A 23,082-nucleotide genomic window follows, 5' to 3' on the forward strand; every position below is an offset into this window, starting at 1 on the left:
TTTTATGGAGCATAAATGGAAGCTAGCGGGGTTAGCTTAGTTTAGCAGAGCATGCTAGTGTGGCTGGGTGTGTGCTACTCGGGCTGGATAAGCACATTTGGTCCGTGTTGTATTTTACTGCTTTAATGCTCACTTCTGGTCTTTCCACTTCTTGGAAAAAAATTTGAATAAACGGACGAAGTGTACACAATCACAGGTCAAAAATGCTGCCTTGCTCAAGTCAGGTGGTCATGGTGGTGAACATTATTTTTTTGCCGCCCCTAAATCAAACATGCACCTTTGGATTTGGGTTATGCTGGAGCCTATCCCAGCTGTCTTCAGGCGAGAGGCGGGGTACACCCTGGACTGGTCACCAGCCAATCACAGGGCACATATAGACAGACAACCATTCACACTCACATTCATACCTATGGACAATTTGGAATCTCTAAACATGCATGTTTTTGGAATCTGGAAGTACCCGGAGAAAACTCACGCGCGCATGAAGAGGACATGCAAACTTCACAGAGAGATGCCTAACAAAGATTTGAACCCATATCGTCCTGATCTGCCTCCCGACTGCGCGGCCAGCATGCTAACCACCCGACCACCGTGCAGCCTCCAAATCCAAACATTTGGACAAATTGACTCTTGTAGTGGTTTTTAATTCCCCACAAAAGAGAGACGCATAACCCCACTGTGCCCCCCCTCCCTGACACTGAATACAGTTTGAATCTAAACTAACACCCATTTAGGAGCAAATGAACACGCATCCATCTTCACTAGAGTTCCCATCACTGGGCTGTTTGTATCCAGCCACCCTCTTGCAAGCTGCCTGTGTTCGCAGAGCCAAAATTGAGCAATGCGAGAAAGATAACACCGTAATCGATAATGGATCGCAAGAGATAATTGCCTATAAACCACAGCGTATCGGGAGACGGCAAATGATCCAGTGCAGATGAGCCTGTTTGTCTAAGAAGGAGAGAAGCGGAATGGGGGGGAGGGGGGGGGGGGGGGGGGGGGGGGCTGTGGGGTCATAGCCAAGATGATGCCATTAGCATCGCTTGTTTCCAGCCTACCCAAGTGTCAATAAACACAAAATGCATGGAGCAATTTCCTGACGGTAAAAGGGCGTAAGTCGATGATTTATAACACCTTTTTGACAATGATTTGAAATAACCACGCTTTGAGTATTAAAGCCATTTGTATTGACTGGCTGAGAGGCGAGAGGCCCCTCGGAGATACCTTTAGCCCAAGGCTACTGGTTAAGCTGCGCTGAGGTATTTATACTATGATTAGTGAGTAAATTAGTAACAGCAACATCCTCCACTAACGTTAATCAAATATCCTTAACAGACAAATCTATACGTTATAGCGTGAACGCTGGGAAGAATCACAGCGCCAACACGTTGCTGTTCATTATTCCAGCCTATCAAAACAACTCATCACATCACAGCTGCAACATCTATTAACAGATTCATTTGCTCACATCAAAATGAGTATCAACACACACTGCGGCTGTAGTCAGTCTACTCTGTCTTCAAAAATACATTAAGAAATCTAATCAAATGTATATCGCAAATCATATGTATTTTTGCCTAACTTAAGCATTGTGAAGCATAAACAATGCAAAATGAACAAAAATATAACTTCAGAAAACACATTAAAAAATGTTGTGATGATATGTTGTATTCTACGCTGGTCACTAGGTGTCAGTAAAGTAAGTACTGACAGTAAGTACTGTAAAAGTACAAAAAACAAACAAAAAACAACAACAAGGGGCTCATACAATACTAATGTGTGAGTTTATGGTATGTTTTATTTCTTCTTCCTGTGTGTACTATATTGGATAACAACAGTGTAAATGTGACTATAGGGTTGTTATTTCCAATCCAGTGGGCTCTAATGTGAGAACCATATTTACAAGGGAGTAAAGAGGTTTCATTTGTTCTAACTACAAAAATATTCGATTCCTAAATATGGAATCCTACTTCGCAAAAATTCACTTATCATGGTCGGGTCCGTCAACACCCCCCCCACCCCCCCACCCCCCAACACACACACACACACACTGGATTGGATTGAAATAATATTGAGAACCTGATAACATGTATTTATTTGTATGTGTACAAACTGCTGTACGGGTTTCTGTATGCAATGACATGATTATTATACTATATTAATAAAATGAAATACTAATTACAACAATTCCCAAGTTAAATTGTACCCCCCCGCATTTCCCACTCATCTCTCATGCATTATTCCCCATAAACTGCAATTTCTATCAAGATATTTACTGCCGTGTCTACTTGCAAAGGTCCATACAACATCGCTGGAATTGAGCCTTCAATATTTCCTTGCAGGATAAAAAGAAGCAAGCACAAAGCGACGCACTGAAGTGCAGAATAACAATGCAGAGTCGACTGTGTTTGTGATCCACAAGTGAGCGCAGCAAAAGAGAGACGAGGACAACAAAAGGCAGAAAACAAGGCGTCATGGCTGAGGAAGCAAGGCAGTGGAAATTCACTTTGTTTATGCAACTTTGTCATGATGGTGCTGTCACAGTCTTCAGGTAGCAGCTAATATTTGCACAGGTAAATACAGTTTATTAGACTGCATAGCCGGGATTAGATCTTGGGAATGTTGTGTAACCTGTGAGCAAGATGGACGTGTAGAGAGTGGAAATTTAGCATTTATATTCAATTTACGTATAGTGGAAAGTCATTTTAGCTATAGTTTGTTTACTTATAGATCTAGAAGTGAGTGCCTGAACGTCCATCACAAAATCAGCCCTGAAAATGACCTTCTTTACATAACTTAAGACATAACGCTGGGGAAATAAGAAAAAAAAAAAAGCTGTGACTGCCTCAGTGTTTGCTTCCGTAATGGATGTATTTGTGTAAATACAGTATGTGGGGACAACAACAGTGTATTTGTGCACATGTTCTCATTTCCAAAGCAAATATGGTGATACCAACGAGCAAACAGAACTAGTGGAGGAAAAACACAAACAAAAGTTTTCCAGTCGGTGATCCTAATCTTTGCCCATCTTAGTGTACTTATCCATATTTACAAGCAAACCATAGTCATGTGTTTATATTCATATCATGGTGATGGTAATGGTATGATTTAGTTGAAAAGGCAGAGCTTATTCAATCCAACCCCTCACATCAAATTCGTGAAATTGGATTTTTTAAATATATTCTAGATTGTATATTCTGTTTTTTTTTATTTTTATTTTAGTATTGTCATATTTGTGGTGAAACAACACAAAAAAATATCAAATTGGAAAGCATTGAAAATATAATTCTCATCAAACGCATACAGTATCTTAACATAAACTTGTGCATTTTTTGAATAGTTTTTGAATATATATATATATATATATATGTATATATATATATGTATTTTTTATATTTATATTTTATTTTTATATATTATTTATATTTTATTTATATATTTTTTCATTTTATTTTAAATGTCCACCAGATGGCGCTACATTTTCCCATTCAAAGTATGCAGCAAAATTTCACAACATCTCTGTTTTAAGCAAGGGTTACTACTTAATGATAATTGTGTGTCGCCACTGAAGTAGTGTTTGTGTAAAAAAGAAAGAAAATGTGTGTGTTTTTCACTAAAACATTAACTAAACATCTTGACCTTTTAAGGGTTTTAAACTAAATTGAACTGTAAATGTAATTTTTTGCCACATTTAAAATACTGACTTTTTTTATGTGATTTTACAGTTCAGTTTTTCGAAAAAAGCTGCCACTTTTTGTCACATGCAAGAATGAATTTTAAAGATGATGTGAAAAAAGTCATTAACTTGTCACTAACATATAATGCTATGAAATGCATTGTTGTGGTCCAAACTGAACAATCAGGGGAGATGGACTTTGGTCAAGGAAGTGACGAAGAACCCAATGGCTACCTGAAAGACCGAGGACCGAGGAGAATCTTCCAGAAGTACAAGCATCTCTGACTAAATGCCAATTATTAGTAAAAATGTCACCTAAATGTCTCTCAGGCCATCATAAACTAAATTCCCTGGTCTGATGAGACAAATTTTGAACTCTTTGGCTTGACTGCCAGGCATCGGGTTAGGATGCACTGCACATCGCATGACCAGGAGCATCCCGACAGTGAAGCATGCAGGTATTGGCAGCATAATTATGCGGGCATGTTTCTCAGCAGCAGGAACCGGGAGAACAGTCACTATACAAGGAAAGATGAACGCAGCCATGCATGGAAACATTCTGGATGAAAACCAGCTCCACAGCGCTCTTGACCTCAACAGGGCATCTTTCAGCAGGACAATGATCCTAAGCCAACAACAGCCAAGATATAAAATGAGTAGCTTCAAAATAACTCTGTAAATGTTCTTGAGTGGCCCAGCCAGAGCACAGAACTGAATCGTATTGAACATCTGTGGAGAGATGTGAAGATGGCTGTTCACACGTACTTCCCATCCAAACCAATAGTAATAATAATGTATAAAATTGCCACCAACTATGACGCTATATGTGTCTAATAAAGAGGTTTTTTTTTCAAAATTATTTTATCAGAAGTCGGTGGGGAGCTTATTATGGGAAGCATCTGTTTGTCCCGTATTAGATTTCAAGTGAAGTCCTTCAGTCGGCCTCCCGTGGGACTGCTGACCCACACAGTTCCAAATGATGCTCTTTGCTTAGCTTGAAACCAAGCACTGCCAGTGTCTGCTTCAGTGATTTTGCATGTCAAACACGAGGCTACATTATATCCTGACGATTCCATCATGGGGCTGAATACAGCTTTATGCACATCTTCAATGTTAACCATGCACCCCAATGAAAATTGTAAATAGTTCATATCAGGTAAGATATGCCTTTATTAGTTTTTATTAGTTTTAGTTTTAAAGTATTAGCCTTATATTTGTAAATTAATTGTTATTTTGATTTTAAACAACCCATTTTTGAGTTGTTTATGTTGATATAGTTACTTAGATATTTTTTTTGCTGCCACAATAGCAAAACATATTTGTGTCTAGGTGGAAGTTATGCTTCACAAAAAGCTGTTTTTGTATTTCATAGGCATGGACTGGTATTTTCATGAAACTTGCCTATGTTCTACTGCTGATTACTAAAGAACGAAAAAAGGTTACCTCCCAGTGAAATACGGAAAACCAATCTTTCATTTGGTAGGTTACATTTTCATTAGGGATGTTCAATGATTATCGGTACTGCTAATCATCGGCCCAGTATCAGCATTTATTCATTTTCTACCGCTTTTCCTCACGAGGATCACGGGGGTGCTGGAGTCTATCCCAGCTGTCTTCGGGCGAGAGGCGGGGTCCACCCTGGACTGGTGGCCAGCCAATCACAGGGCACATATAGACAAACAACCATTCACACTCACATTCATACCTATGGACAATTTGGAGTGGCTAATTAACCTAGCATGTTTTTGGAATGTGGGAGGAAACCGGAGTACCCGGAGAAAACCCACGCATGCACGGGGAGAACATGCAAACTCCACACAGAGATGGCTGAGGGTGGAATTGAACCCTGGTCTCCTAGCTGTGAGGTCTGCATGCTAACCACTCGACTGCCGTGCCGCCCATTATCAGCATAAAATTACAATATCGTTAGCAGATTTTTGACGAAAACCGATGTAAACAATGCTGTTTTCAACACATACAGTATGTGTTCATGTGATATTTGGAGATATGTCATATCGGTATCGGCTGATATCCGTATCAGAAATTGAGAGTTGGACAATAGTTTTCAGCAAAAAAGCCAATATCGGCCATCCCTAATTTTTAATAATATGACAAAACGTGATAACTGGAGCATGCAAACCGAGAAAAAATTGTGGGGTAAATTTTCAATGTTAAGCAAAAAAACAGAGGTTATGTTTATACTATAAATATGCAACTTCAATCACTCGGAAAAAAATAACTTTTACGCTTAACTATCTCACTTCTTGTCAGTGGATAAAGGAATGCAATAAATGCCACTTCTACGGTAGGAAGAACTTATACAAAATGACAAAATAAAAAAAAGAAAGGATTACACAAGAGATGATTCTACTCGGGTTAAACAAAAGAAAGTGGGGGAAAACTGCTCCAGTTGAAAAGAAGAGAGTGGAAACAGTCGGCATTTTCCGCTCCAGGCAATGCCATCTGTGCGTGGATCTGTGGAGGCTGATGCCACACACCTGTGTGGGACTGCCTAAGAGATAAAGCCCTCAGCACAATGGGCCCTGCGGCCACCCGTGCTGCCAAACAGGTGTGCAGCGCTGCCAATTAAACTATTAGACAAACACAGGCCTGCGGGAGCAAATTAGCAGGCGGCCCAAACATCATAGGAACGGGAAGAAAGTCATGCTAACCACTCATGGTAAAGTTAAAAAAAAAAACATTTAAAGTATACACTGGTGATCAAAATTTAAAGACCAGTTGAAAAATTGTAAAAATGTAAAAAAAAAAAATCCTTTTTGAATTTCTACTTAGATCCTTCTTACGATACAAGGATGCAAAATGTTTATTAAAAAAACGACAACTATTATTATTATTATTATTATTATTATTATTATTATTATTATTATTATTATTATTATTATTATTATTATTATTATTATTATTATTATTATTATTATTATTATCATCATTATCATATTATTGTTATTATTGTTATTATTATTATTATTGTTATTATTATTAATTAATTCATTCATTTTCTACCGCGAGGGTCGTGGGGGTTGCTGGAGCCTATCCCAGCTGTCTTCGGGCGAGAGGCATTATTATTAAATATAAAATATAATAATAATTATTATATATTATATATTATATAATTATATTATTTTATTATTGTTTTATTATTATTATTTTATTCTTATTATTTTTTATTAATTTTAATAATAATATTTTATTATTATTTAAAATTATTTGCATTATCAACTACTCTAAATCTGTTGATCAGGAGTGTAGCTACACTATGCATTACTGGTTTTCATTTAATCGTGTATATCTGTATATCGAAATAAGATACGTCCATTTGATTCTTGGAGTAATTACTCTAAATGGGAACTAAAAGGAGTATGACTGCACGAAATAAGCAAGAATGTCTCACACTCATTTTATGTGTGTGCTAACACACCGTATAAGGTTACATTAACATAGAGGAGGCGGACGAGAGGGGTAACAAAACAAAAGTGTGCTGTGATCCATGGCAATCAAGCCCATTCATATTAATTAGGAGTTGTGGTGCCCCGAGCCTCCAATATTATAAACTCCATGATGATCCATGTAGTGTGTTGCTGGTGTGGAACTTCAGTACATCTTTTATGTATACAAAAGTCTCACAATACTAACAACAATTCATTTTATTAGTCATCACAAATCAATATTGCTATTTAATTAAAGCTACAATATGTTTTTTTTTTATGTTAAATCTGAAATCCATTTTTTCTGAGCTCCATTTGTCATAAAAAAAAAAATTAAACTCTTTTTCTTGTTAGCAAAAATAAAAAAAATAAAAAAGCTACAGTATATTCTCTCTGAACCCTAATACCCTAATACCAACCCTAGTGACACAACGTTCTATTTATTTTAGGCACCTGTCCAAAAGGTCCAGCATTTATTTATTCCAACTGAGAATACGTCTGGTGTTTAATTAGGGCCCGGCGTCTATTCCAGCAGGTGGTCTAATCACGAATAATCCTCGGCATAGCCTCCAAAAGTGCTCATTTAGTGGTAAAACATAACAGTGTACAGTGAGAGTACAGAGAAAATACCCCAACAAAAATGGACAAGCACAGCCGCCACATTTTGTCTCTGGTCCACCCCGTGGACCCTCGCGGCCCACATCAGGTGACTCCTTCATAAAGCTCGGGTCCCTGACATGCTCGCCGGTCAAAGTTTCAATCATTGAAAAACACCCACAGGACAAACCGGGCCTCACTTACAACCCCCCTCGGCGCCATCCAGCCTTTTCTGTGTGGGAAGGCTGATTTGACTCCCCCACAGGGCGGGAGGGCCAGAGGGGGGTTGACTTCACTGCCCTGCTGACACTGGAGGGATAATTAGAGACATAGCTTTTTTTTATAATATTCAATATATCCAAGGCGCATTCATGTTGAGCTTGGGGATCCATTCCTTAGGAAACCATGAGTTTTTATTTCTAAAAAATCAACTCTATTTCATTTGTGGGTGAGTGTATGCAATAATGACTACAACCTCTGATTTCTTGGTTGAGAAAGCAGGAATATTGTACAGTAAAGTCTAGCGGAACACTAATTAATGCTCACCATTAGTACCTGCAAAGCAGTGAAACTGAGAGTAGAACACAATAAGAAATGTTAATTACATATGCTGACAAGTGTAATTAATAGATTGGAGCGCATGAAATATTCACTCTTGTTTTTAAACTGTTATTAAAGCTAATGGTCTTCAATGAGAACACATCAATGTCAGGCCCGTTTTATTCCCGCCATATAATGCTGACTGGTACAAACATTAAGATAACATAATTGTTCCAATGGGAACATTATGTTGTGTTGTACTTCTCTTCACTCACGCACCGAGTATTTATTTCACATGCACCCCTCATTGATTCACATTAAGATGACATGTCCTCAGCAGCGGGCTGCTGGGTAAATAAGAGCGTCCCCGTGCGGAAGTCCGACCACGAATAAAAACTGAGGAGCCCATTTAGAGCGGAGAAAGTATAATATTTGGTAACAAGAAACAAACAGAGTTTAAAAATGTTTTTTTAATGACACCTGGAGCTCAGAAAAAAAAATTGGATTTCAGATTTAACATTAATGAGCAACAGAGTGTGCATTTTGAGCTTCAGCAATGACTCACAATGATAATAAACTCATTTACTTGCAACATATTGCCTAACATTTCTACATAAATGAGTGCATTATGTTGTTTTGAAGTATAGTATACTTAGTATGTACAAGGTCATGTGACTGACAGATGGTGGACGATCAACAAGATTTGTGATTTATTAAAAAGATCTCGCAAGTGAACGACTCGCAACTGTGAATCAGTTGTCCTTGTTCACTCGACTCGTTAGAGAACATCACATCCCTACCAGGCAAAAACCGGCGACATACTAAAAACGGGTCTACATGCACACAAAAAACTGAATACTACATGCAAATACTAAGCCTAATACCATTCTTGAGGTACTAACCTGACAGGGTTACTGGTGAGAGACACTCGGAGTGACTCCAGGCAATTAAGAAGCTTTTCTTCTGCGATGCCTGAACGAAGCTCATGGACGTACTCCTGGGATGAAAGCGTACATTCATGCTTGCTGTTCCTCAGTCCTCCCTGAAAGATAAAAAATAAATAAAAGACACTTAGATTATGATGTCATAACACCTCCAGATCATCCGAAAAACTGAAGAACTGCTTTGTTATTATCGCAATATATAATACATACATCCATGTTCTCCTAAAACCAAGTACATATCATTTTGAAGCTACTGACTGACAATATATTCCGTTTTTGGAACTGGGCTTTCTAGGAAATGATGTCCAGCTAAAATAAATAAATACATAAATGCATATGTATGTTTATTTCACGACCTCAACAAACAACTCAAGGTACCATGCAGACAAAATAGACAAAATATCGGTCTTAGCAAATCATCTGGACTGTGTTTATCCATCCATTATCGGCTTTCCCAACAGCGTGAGCTGCACTAATAGGCACTTTTGGAAGTAGTGAGATTGATCATTTATTTTTCAGGAAAAGAGATGCCTGCTGCTCTCCTGAAAAGCACAATCAACACCAGGTAATTGTTTTTAGAAGCCAAAACCTGGAGCGGTCTTGCATAGTACATTAACATTTAACTGCCACTTTGTGTGTCCAGTCGGCATGACCAGGATACATTAGAGCTGCAGCAATCATCCATGAATCTGTGATTAATCTGGTCCAATAAATGGACAACTATATTGGTGTTCGATTAATCCATCCATCTTCTATGCCGCTTATCCTCACTTTGGGTGAGTCGCCAGCCAATCACAGGGCACATATAGACAAAAAATTCTTCTGAATTACATTCATAACTGTAGACAACTTAGAGTTGCCAATTGACCTAATACGTATGTCAACGGAATGTGGAAGGACGCTGAAGAACCGGAATAAACCCATGCAAGCAAAGCAACCCAATCGGACCAAAGCAATAATTCTATGTGTTTGGTTCATAATGATTTGGTCCGTCTAGGAAAATAACGGTTATCTGTATCGTTAGAATACATAACATATACTAACACTACAAGACAACTTCACCATTGCAGCATCACTGTACAACAGCAATACTATATGTGGTGTAATGGCTGAAAAATAGTAGGTTCTCCAGCTTGGTTGCCACCCAGGGAAAAGGAAAAAAACAGTAGGTGCAGTCATTACATTGGGGACCAAATCAATAAAAAACGAAACATGCAGCAGAGTAGCTATCTGCAGGAAGGGTCACTGCACACGCTGTTCTACCTTTGAGACTCCCAGGTGCTTTTATTAGGGTGTGCAACAAACTAGATTAAGTTGAGGCCTTACACCGAAGAACGCCTGAAAGTGGAGGCTGGAGTTGCTATGAATTCCATTTTTAGTGGACGATTCAGGCCGGCTTCAAAAACACTTCATATTGGAATAAAGTAATAAAGAACTGAACAAAAGGACTTTGGCGGAACCTAGTAACTTATCGGCTGTAATTTACAGTCCATTTGCCTAAAAGCATTTAGAGCACAACACAGACAGGACACAAATTTACAGACCATTAAAACTCATTTCGGCTGCACGGTGGACGAGTGGTTAGCGCGCAGACCTCACAGCTAGGAGACCAAGGGTTCAATTCCACCCTCGACCATCTGTGTGTGGAGTTTGCATGTTCCCCCCGTGCATGTGTGGGTTTTCTCCGGGTACTCCGGTTTCCTCCCACATTCCAAAAACATGCTAGGTTAATTGGCCACTCCAAATTGTCCATAGGTATGAATGTGAGTGTGAATGGTTGTTTGTCTATATGTGCCCTGTGATTGGCTGGCTGGTGACCAGTCCAGGGTGTACCCGGCCTCTCGCCCAAAGACAGCTGGGATAGGCTCCAGCACCCCCGCGACCCTCGTGAGGAAAAAGCAGTAGAAAATGAATGAATGAATGAAACTAATTTCGGCTGCACGGCAGTCGAGTGGTTAGCGCGTAGACCTCACAGCTAGGAGACCAAGGGTTCAATTCCACCCTCGGCCATCTTTGTGTGGAGTTTGCATGTTCTGCCCGTGCATGCGTGGGTTTTCTCCGGGTACTCCGGTTTCCTCCCACATTCCAAAAACATGCTAGGTTAATTAGCCACTCCAAATTGTCCATAGGTATGAATGTGAGTGTGAATGGTTGTTTGTCTATATGTGCCCCATGATTGCCTGGCCACCAGTCCAGGGTGTACCCTGCCAAAGACAGCTGGGATAGGCTCCAGCACCCCCGCAACCCTTGTGAGGAAAAAGCGGTAGAAAATGAATGAATGAATTAATGAATGAATAAAACTCATTTCCTACTATCTGTTCATCTGTGACCAGAAAAGCCAAGACTTCACCACAGGCTCTGTCTAACCTCTGGAAACAAAACACTGACTGTAAACCACTTTGTCATGACCCTATCCCAAATAAAAGGAGTCCTGGGACCATATCAACATTACACACCCAGCGCTCTGAAAGAAATACAATCCGAGGAGAAGGACAGCGGCTACTGGGAAATAGAGTTTTTCCCTTTAGGCGGGCAGAAACCGGTCAGCAACAGTGAAATTAGAAAAAAAAAATGGAAAGAAAGATGACTCAAAGAGAGTGCACACGCTATGCAGGGCAGTTATATGGGACACTGGAAGTTCAACACCAGTGGACACACACACAGCCTTTAGATCGCGGCCAAGAGCCTCATCTCCTGCCCCTTATTGAATCCCCTATTTGTCGATAACAGTATTTCCTGCCAAAGAAAATAGCGTTGGGACCAATTACTTTAGGGAGCCTGTCAATTTCATTTTCGTGGGTTAGGGGCAGGATTGAGGCTCATTCAATCCCCCTACACTCGATCACAGTCTGTATAGCACGGGGCGTGACAGAGCGTGGTGCTATCGGTGGAGGGCAGGGCACGGAGACAATGCCAAGGCAAGCGCACCCCAACATGTCATCTTCACCTGTAATGAGCCTATAACAAGCTGGCAGCAGCGCTCGGTTGCCCGGTGCTCGGCACACTCAGGCAGACTGATGGATGCATTATTCAGCTTCTCTGTCAGCTTACTGGAACAACCAGATGGCGACAATGTGTCTGGCCTGGATGCTGCTCATGGCCTCTGCCTCTTCTATTCTTACTCTTCCATTTCGCTTTCAAAGATCTGCATGCGTGCAGTTTTCTAACAACATATAAGCAACCGTGTAAGCATGCAGTTGCAGTTTTGTTTCAGGGTCAAACTGTCACGCTTAAACAAAAAGTCAACTTAAACCTTAAAAACAATAAAGCAGTCCAAGTAGAAGCTAAACACAGCTCTGCGTTATTTAGAATGACGTATGATTGATGATGATTAATGGGGTGCATGAAAAAGTGGAAAAGAAAACAGCTCTTTTTCACCACATGGTCATTTAATAACAATTATACAGTATATGGACTGTAATTACAGTATGTTTTTTTTTTTACTTGGTAACACTAAAACCTAAATTATGCTCAGCGCCACAGCAATAGCATGAGCAATGCCGGCTCACTCTACTCCCTCTGAACCCTCGGGGAGAGCATGATGTGCACCTAACCCCCAAAAAGCTTTTGTTCATCATTGTAGAAGATCCAGAAAATCCTCCATAACAAAAGAAACACAAGGCTAACCCAAAGTGTGTGAGTACATTCATTCATTCATTCATTTTCTACCGCTTATTCTCACGAGGGTCACAGGCGGTGCTGGAGCCTATCCCAGCTGTCTTCGGGCAAGAGGCGGGGTACACCCTGGACTGGCCGATCACAGGGCACATATAGACAAACAACCATTCACACTCACATTCATACCTATGGACAATTTGGAGTGGCCAATTAACCTAGCATGTTTTTGGAATGTGGGAGGAAACCGGAGTACCCGGAGAAAACCCACGCATGCACGGGGAGAACATGCAAACTCCACACAGAGATGGCCGAAGGTGGGATTGAATTTGTGTCTCCTCACTGTGAGGTCTGCGCGCTAACCACTTACCCGCCGTGCAGCCGAGTATGCATACTTAACTACAAAATATTCCACTTGGAATTTAACGACAAAACCTCGCCCCGACCAAAGTTAATCAAAACCACTTCGGAACTACCATTTTATGTATTTTATGAGTATTTTATTTTATTTTTTTTATGTGCAGCACTCCTGGGCCACTCAGCCGCTTCTCTCTGACCGCTGTTGTGATGAAGAGGAGCAGTCTCGGTTTTTCTTCTGTTAGTTTTGGTTTCATGTTTGTCCTGATGTGACCAGCTGTTTTGGTTTTCATTCATTCATTCATTTTTTACCACTTTTCCTCACAAAGGTCGCGGGGGTGCTGGAGCCTATCCCAGCTGTCTTCGGGCAAGAGGCGGAGTACACCCTGGACTGGTGGCCAGCCAATCACAGGGCACATATAGACAAACAACCATTCACACTCACATTCATACCTATGGACAATTTGGAGTGGCCAATTAACCTAGCATGTTTTTGGAATGTGGGAGGAAACCGGAGTACCCGGAGAAAACCCACGCATGCACGGGGAGAACATGCAAACTACACACAGAGATGGCCGAGGGTGGGCTTGACCACTTGACCAAACTACAAAATATTCCACTTAGAATTTCACGACATAACCTCGAAGTTAAAACCACAAAACCACTTCAGAAGTACCATTTTTTGTATTCATTATTATAGAGTATTATTATATTATATATATGTGTATATATATATATATATATATATATATATATATATATATATATATATATATATATATATATATATATATATATATATATATATATATATATATATATATATATATATATATATATATATATATATATATATATATATATATATATATATATATATATATATATATATATATATATATATATATATATATATATATATATATATATATATAATGTTATTTTTTGCTATGTGCAGCGCTCCTGTGCCGCTTCTATCTGGCCGCTGTTGTGATGAAGAGGAGCAGCCTCGGTTTTTCTTCTGTTAGTTTTGGTTTCTTGTTTGTCCTGATGTGACCAGCTGTTATTTTTGTTTTTGTTTTTGTTTAGTGCGTTTACTTGTTTAGGGGTAGTGATGGGGTGACAAGATGACACCCTGTAAAGGGTTGGTTGTTCACCTCTCACTCACTCGCTGTCCTGTTTGCTCGGGCCAGCATATCGGGACGTGTTTATTTTGTTAGTTTGGGACATTGGGTGTCTTCAAGTGGGTGTTCTGGCCTCCTGTGTCCTCACTGAATATGTTATGTTCCCTTGGGTCACATCAGACCGGCGTAGTGACTTCACTGATGCATAATTCAGCCACACACGTAGACCAGAGTACCAAACTCCACCCGTGAAAAGTCACAACAGAGTGAGAAACTGTACGGAATACATGATACATACAACACACAAACACATATCTAAAATTAACAAGCAATTTTTTAGTACATTTAGCACAATCTGAAGTTGGCCATGCGTTAGTGTCAGCGGTGTAAAAGGTCAACGGGAACATGGATCAGTTGAGATGCTGGCAGGCCGGACAGTGACTTTTTCCAAGCCCTACTTAAAGGACAGGGTCCTGCGGCCGGCAGATAAGACATTTCATCTCGCCACCGGGGGGGCAAAGGGCTCCCAGCTCAGTGGGGGGATTTCCCAGCAGACCACCTCTTTCTCCCTTCCTCACCTTTCTGCAATCATTCTGCTTTTCCAGCAATCTTTTTTTTTTATTGGACTGACAGTTCTGTCACTCTAGGTGACTATCTTCACTACTTTCTTCTTTCGCTATTTAATTGCCTCCCGCTTGTTGTGCGGTTGGAAAATTTACACAGTGCCTCGGTTCGTTATGGCCAAGCGGCTCACGATAACCAGATGCAATTAGCCAACCGCCAACATTGTTTTTCTCCAGACATCAGGCTGGCGTCCACTGGAGACACGCTCGACACGACCCAAAAAACAACACAAAAACACACAAAGCAGGGTTCATTTTCTGTGTATAAGTGCTGTTTGTGTATATGCTGGAGCTCCTCTGATAGGTCGACAACAAATTGTTGTGAGGCAACAGAACAAGCTCCATGTACACAACATCACCTTTTATTCACAGGGCTGGAATTTCATTTGTGGCATCCCATTTGGGTTGTCCTTAAAATGCTTTAGGAGAGATGACAGCATACATGTAGTGTAATATTATATATTATATATATCTTCACAGTTTTATAATCATTACACAAATGGTCAAGGTCCGCCTATGTTTCTGCAAAGACATTTTGCTAGATGGTGGCCATGTTTTTCGATCAATGCTGCTGAAATATTGCATACATGTGCTTGCCAGTCCCTTAAAGGTGCGTACCAAATTTCAAGGTGATGGTGAACACACTTACGTCACGGTGGGTGTTTTGTAGCCCAATGCATTAAGCTGTGGGAGAAATTTCAAGTCAAGCCGACTTTAGTAGTTTGATTAAAAAATAAATAAATAACAGCACCGCAAACACAGTAAGTGTTCATGCTTTGACAAATTTTCACCATTTTTGTGCAACAGTAGAATAATTATACTGCGTGTGCTGATTTTTTCCAAGACAATACAACCTTGATCTAACCCAAACATCATTGGAAGACGTTATCAATAAATGTTATTGATAACATGAGGCAGCATCCTTCTAAGTGTTTGTTTACCCAGAATTCACTCGTCAAGCAGACAAGCAAATAATAAATCAAATAAAATCCTACTTTCAAGCTTCCATAAAAAGCATTTGATTTAACATCCTTTCAGCCCCCATAATAACATCCTGACAGAAGAATAAACGACTATTTATCTTTGTAAAAAGCCACATTATAAATAGAAAACTCTGATGAATATTGTGTTGGTGAAGCATTTTCATGGTAAGGATTTGTCAACACATCTCGTGTGCTATTATTAGCTTCAACGATGTAAACATGCTCATCATATAGAATTCATCTGGTTTTCCTCCAGCATTTCACTTCTTTTACTTGAACCTTTCACCTCTCAAAGTCAACACCAGATCAAGGGTAAACAATCTGTGATACTTCCACCTTGAACCTCAAGACCTGACAGCACCTCCCAACAGTACTTGATTACTCCATTTTCACTTTCACACTTTCACTTTGCCCTGACCTGCAATCGAGAAAGTTCAAGCTTTTGGCAAAAACACACAAAAAAAGCAAAGTGCACAAACAAACATGGCTGCGACCCAGATGTGGCCAAGGAGAGGGCACACCAATAGACCCCGTCAGCAAGCTTCTTTGGCTTTAATCCCACTTCTGGTTGACCTTCAATGCAGCAATGTTACTGTTTGATACTGCACCTCCAACACAGCCAATGGTATAAACATAAACACAGGAGAAGCATTATTTGCCGTGGTGGTGTGGAATTAACACTAATTCATGTATTTTATAGATATATCAATAATGTTGGACATTTACAGTCAATGTCCCTGACGGCATACGGTTCTTCGAAATAAAGGACACCCCTGATGCAAGGTGATGCGTCCTACCCCGAACTGCTGGGTGGATATTTGTCAAAACTATCGTGCTTGTTATTAAACCCCATTCATCGTATTGGGTTAACATTTCTCACACGGACTATTTAGCTTCAACTATTTAGCTGGATTGCAACAAAATTTGGGATATACCATTAGGGCATTGGCAAGTACATGCGTGTAAAGATTGGTTGGAAAATATAAAAAATGTTTTTGCACAGGCAAGTAATTGTTCATAAGTCATTGGCCATTTTTTTTTCAAATGATTATAAAACAATGATGACATTTGTATGGTTGAAGGATTTAATTTGTATCGTGATCCGTGGCTGCAGATACGATTAAAGGACGGCTTTGGTTCATTCAGAACAATACGACAAGAAATGATTCAGTAACTTTGCAAAAGCCGATTTGTTTCCACGCACTGGACCACCATAGTGGCTTAATTATTTCTCGCTTGCCGGCTTGTACTCTGTTTTGTTATCTGCTGGCGCGACAGGCAAACTGAACCGAGCAACAGTTAAGGTCTTTATCACTAATAATGCGATAAAAGAGCATGTTAAAAAAGGAGATATGTGGGGGCCGTCATTATTTGCAATTCAAGACGGCACACTGTATTTACATGCGTCATATTTCTTAACTTGTATGACAGCTTCAAATGTTACTTAAAAGGGCATAGGATGTCGACACTTTGAGCCTGGCAAAAATGATTTTCCAGTGGGGGAAAAGTGAGAAAAAGTAATTAATTTTGAACTTAAAAGGTTCAAGTTATAGCATTTTTAATGGCAAAACACCGCCCTTTAAGAGAAGCACATCTTGCTAATTAAGCATCTTGACGTTTGTGGAGAAAATAGCGCTGTTTGAATTTGATACAGTTCTGAACTCTCCATTTACATTTGCAACTAAATTACCAGGAAATGACATTGCATCAAGTTAGTTACAAAGCTGAAGTGAGGTTTTATCACACTCATGCATTTACATCCTAATGCCCGGTATAGAGTTTATATGCGGTGGAGTGTTATAAGAACATGACGCATTGTGAAACCGCATCAAAAAGATGATTGCATTCTGTGTAAATTGCGAGATAGCTTCGTATATGACAGGCCGTGCAGGCTGTAGTGATTGTTGACTGAATGGAATTAATGAGACAACTGTTGCATTGTGGGTAGGGGGCTGGTGTCAGGGCTTTGACAGAAATAATATTATAAGATTAGATTCATCTCGTTCCGCCGCTTGTTTTTGGTTTTTTTGTTTTTTTTCACCCAATGTGATTTGGTGGCGAAATCTAATGCAAGACCAGAGGAGGCCTCATTACATTTGGAGTTTTGTAAGATGCAAACATGCATTTTCGCTCTGCAAGTAAATTACATAAAATGCAAAAATACACAAATATATGCACTGAAGTCAGATTATATGAAGTACATTGTTGCAATATATAATCAAAGACAAATACATTACAATACATTCACTCGATCAATCTCAAGAAACACTTTTGATACTTTGTTGTAAAAGTCCGGTCACATTCTGTATATATAATATTCATTCATTCATTCAGTTGGTGATGTTGCAGAAAAAAAGTGGATTTTCCTCTCTATGAAAGGACGGCAGTGACAAGCGCCCTGCATGTGTGATATTCCTTTTGTATGTTATATTGCCTGATGAATGATGCCACAATTGCATTCAAGGTATTTTACCCAGGCTGTAGAAAGGCATGGTGTAAGATAAATGTTTACGCAATGTTGTATAATTGACGCCACGTGATCCAACTCATTGCAATCACTGCAAATGCAAACAGTAGTCGGGCATGCCCACGAAGCTGAGGAAAAACACTCATCTTAGGTTTCTACCTTTTTTAAGGTTTCTGTATTAGATCAGGCAATGTGTACATTTTTATTTAAGAATATGTTAAAATGATGGGAATCATAAAATACATATATGGTATATTTCAATGGACAGATATTTTTACTTATTTTATATTATCATTATATGTGCTTTTCCTGTCTGCAATTTGTTAAACAACCATGTCAAAAAACACATAATGTGGTTATAATTCAGAAGGTCATCATTTTATTCATTTGTTTATTCATTTTCTACCACTTATCCTCACGAGGGTCGCGGGGGTGCTGGAGCCTATCCCAGCTGTCTTCGGGCGAGAGGCGGGGTACACCCTGGACTGGTGGCCAGCCAATCACAGGGCACATATAGACAAACAACCATTCACACTCACATTCATACCTATGGACAATTTGGAGTGGCCAATTAACCTAGCATGTTTTTGGAATGTGGGAGGAAACCGGAGTACCCGGAGAAAACCCACGCATGCACGGGGAGAACATGCAAACTCCACACAGAGATGGCCGAGGGTGGAATCGAACTCGGGTCTGCTAGATGTGAGGTCTGAGTGCTAACCACTCGATCGCCGTGCAGCCCATCATTTTATGCATTTTAAGCATAAAAAAAAACATCACAGGGGATTGTTGAAACTATTAATATCAGGTTATGAACTGTACATTGCATTATTAAAAAGTGCAAAAACAGTACAGTAACTTTGAGCAGTGGTTCAGATGGCGGAATCGAACTCGGTACTCCTAGCTGTGTGGCCTGCGCACTAACCACTCGGTTACCATGCAGCCCGCAGCAATACATTGTTTGCGTTATTTTCATAACCATATTCCAAAAATATAAAAATAAAATAGAAAGGGGTCTGTCCCAGATCAGATAGGATTGGCAAGACTAGTAAAAAAAATCTGATCATAAGCCAAAAAAATGTGTATCGGGACATCCTTACTTTACAGTACTTATGTCTGCGCTGAATTTCAATGGCATTCCGATAAAGATGCACGAACCTCACTCAGGTGGGAGAGGAGGAAAATAGCATAAATAAAATAAAATACAGTGCACACTTCCCTGCAGAGAGGAATGTGTTTATTTGTCGCGGTGTGACAAAATGACAATATTTTAATATGGAAAAAACCTACACAACAACATGACATACCAGAACTGGAAGCTGCGAGTATAACTATAAAAATATCACCAGGAGTTATGCTTGTCCTCCACAGACAACGTTGGACTCACCCACATTCATATGACTATTATACGACCACAGCTGGGTGGATTCAGCAGGATTTCAAAACTTTCTCCCAAAAATGTTTGTGCGAAATGCAACAACTTGAACTGCACACAGAGCCACCTCACGTTCTCACATGCTTCTGGTGTCATGACAGGAGAAAGAAGGGGGTGGGGGGGCGGGGGGTGTTAATAAGTGAACTGTTAAGCAGGTTAAGTCACAAAGGATCTCATTTAGGTTTTCACGTTGGTCTCAGCTGCATTGATTGCAACGTGGAAGGCTTAATGAACTCTGTACTCTTGCCTCCAGCTCTGGGAACCTGGCGATGAGAAGCCACGAGCGATGACTACACACGGGAACAAAAGTTGGGGGAGGGCCATGAAACAGGGAAAACAATGCTCAAACAAAGATTTAATGAGCAAGACCGTCTTATATGTCGGCTGATTTATGCCTGTTGTGCTTCTTTGTCTTTCATAGACCTTCTCCACAAAACCAGAACGATCCTACAAGGTCCAAGCACACAGCGGGCCAAAGGTCCAGGTATGGATCCTGCACTAAATGTGAAAGAACCATGTTAATTAAATGAAAAAACTACATTTCGTACACAAAGAAGTTTGTCTTAGGAGCGAAGAAGTAGTTTTAAGTTTCCAAAACAATTTCGCCAACGCAATACAGAGCCCCCTGGCTATAAAAAAAAAACAACAACAGCTACAAAACTTCTAGAGACAATAGCAGAAAGTTACTCGAACATCACTTGTGTAGACTGGTAGCACAAAAGGCATGAAGCCATGCGACCTGTCCTTACAACCTGGTACATTTTTACTGCAAAAGTGATCTGTCATCTTTGATCTTTCAAGTTCCGACTAGATTTACCAACAGAGCCGATTTTAGCATGAACAAACCTGAAAAAAAGAAATTTGGTAAATAGTAAAAAAAAGAAATCTAGTTTTATTATTAGTTATTAGTATCAACAGTTCAGCTTCCTCTCTTTAAATTTTGTCTTTCACTCTATTTTTTCCAATTTCATGTTTTTTTTGGCTTAATTTTATTTCTTCAATGTGCCACAAGCCGCAAAAAAAAAAAAAAAAAAAACAAGCTTGGGGGTGCAAATGGCCCCCATACCCCTGTCATAGATCCTAGACAGTTCTTTGATCACTCTGCTTCATCCATTGTCTTATTAGCATTAGCATCACACCACCTCTGCTGTTTTGTTAACTTGCTACCAGGCGCTACCTGTGGTTCCTCGGTTCCTAGACGCTTTTTTCCAGGGGAAACATACCGCCATACTGTTTATTTGGTCAATAGGTGTATGTGTGTGTGTGACAGGTAGAAAAGCTCTGGCTTGCTTGGTGGAGAAGCGTTGGTGCCACCTACTGTTTGCATGTATGAATCCGTAGACCCAGAATCTGAGAAGGCGAGTCTTTTTGGGGACTGGTGGCCAGCCAATCACAGGGCACATATAGACAAACAACCATTCACACTCACATTCATACCTATGGACAATTTGGAGTGGCCAATTAACCTAGCATGTTTTTGGAATGTGGGAGGAAACCGGAGTACCCGGAGAAAACCCACGCATGCACGGGAAGAACATGCAAACTCCACACAGAGATGGCCGAGGGTGGAATTGAACCCTTGTCTCCTAGCTGTGAGGTCTGCATGCTAACCACTCAACTGCTGTGCAGCCTCATTTAGACCATTTTATCAAAAATCAAAATGATGTATATTGGACTAATGATAGGATGCAGTCAACCACAAAACAGTGATTATTTATTACTTTATTACTTTTTTTTCCCAAGGGGACTATGCTATCTAATATTCATGTCAATAATGTATTTATTTGGTATAACCGTAGATTTTGGCCACCTTCACCATCTTTGGTCAGATAATCCTTAAATGGACCGGGGTTTTGCTTCCACATGCCGTGTAAAAACCTCAAGAAACGTTTTAGCTTTCACCTAAAATCGGTCCAAAAAATGCCATGAACACTGGCTGTCTAGTTCATAGATGTTGACTCCATGGTGGACTTGCTTAGACTCGCAACCAGCAAGCTGAAAAACTGCAGCAATCTGCCGTCCCTGCAAACAGCTGTTTCACACTATTTTCAGCACAATTTTGCCGCACCACAACTGGAGCAAGAAATGACAGCGTAAACTCTCAGAGGGAGGAGGGCTTGCCTTCATAGAAATAATGACACCGAAGATACCCGCAAACACTCCTCCCTTCTGTAATCTGAGGAGCGACTGCCAAATACCTGCAGTAAATTACCGAGAGGCGGGGGTGAAAAAAAGCAGGGTGAGAGAGGACAAAAACCGGGCTCAGGTAAACAGGCAGGGACATTAATGATGTTCAACTGCTGCACAGGTTCTCCGGGTGGATTCGCATGAAGGGGACAAGCTTGATTTACGACCGAGGTAGTCCTGGGAGAATGGCAGGGGGGCTTGCCCGAAGCGGAATGGCTTTGTGTTGGTGTTTGTGACTGCACGGCTAACCCCCGGCTTGGACAGGAATTGTAAATGACTAGTTAAACAAGGTGCGCGCACAAAATATTCAGAGACGGAGAAATAGGTGTGTGGTCAGTTTTCATCTCCTTCTCACGCCAACGCTGCGCTTCCATCATCTCTAATAACCGCACCATCTCGTTTGTGAGATAAACAGGATTTCTGATTGTCTGAGGCTCGGCCAAACAACAATATGATATATGAAATACTTTCCAATGATACGGACACATGACCTTCATATCAAAAGGACAGAATAGTAGGATCCAAAGGAGTGGTTTGTATTACCAGATAAATAAAGGCCACGTTCACACTGCAGGGTATGGTGAAATATTCAGATGTTTTTCTTTAAATAAAATGTTTGTTTTTTTTATGTGGCTGTTCACAATACCCCCTCCCCCCCCAAAAAAGTGACTTGTTAAAGTAAACGCATAGTTCACGTTTTCCAGATTGCTGCGGTGTGCGTTCTAGTGCTGTGCCAATGATACCAATCATTTCTGATCCAAAAATAGGTTAAATTAATGTTGGTGTCAGTGATACCGATACGATTTTTTGTACAAATACACCTAATGTGTCTCAACATATAACAGTAGTATAAAGTATTTTAAAACATTGCAAAAGAATAAAAAAGACGAGTAGTTTATTTTAAACCCTCAAGTATACTGAGGTAGTGGGGTGATTTTCAATATAGAAAAAACTCAAAATCATATATCTGAAGGATCAAAAGTATCAATATTTTGATTTGAGAATCGACTTTCGGAAGTATCAATATTTCAGTATATATCCACACGTGTGTGGCCATTTTTGACCGTCTGACCTGCAGTAGATCGGCG

At 40.1% G+C, this 23,082-nt stretch overlaps 1 protein-coding gene across 6 annotated transcripts in view; it reads right to left on the minus strand.

Annotated features, from left to right (window-relative positions):
* The window catches only part of diaph2 (diaphanous-related formin 2), a 391,673-nt gene that overhangs the window by 272,468 nt on the left and 96,123 nt on the right, over positions 1 to 23,082 (minus strand). For all 6 annotated transcript variants that reach the window (XM_058076542.1, XM_058076541.1, XM_058076539.1 and 3 more), the window contains one exon: positions 9,162 to 9,301. In XM_058076542.1, the coding sequence (XP_057932525.1) occupies positions 9,162 to 9,301 (140 nt within the window). The remainder of the gene's footprint in view (positions 1 to 9,161; positions 9,302 to 23,082) is intronic.

The sequence above is a fragment of the Doryrhamphus excisus genome, chromosome 6 (genome assembly GCF_030265055.1).
Source record: "Doryrhamphus excisus isolate RoL2022-K1 chromosome 6, RoL_Dexc_1.0, whole genome shotgun sequence".
Classification (NCBI taxonomy): Eukaryota; Metazoa; Chordata; class Actinopteri; order Syngnathiformes; family Syngnathidae; genus Doryrhamphus; species Doryrhamphus excisus.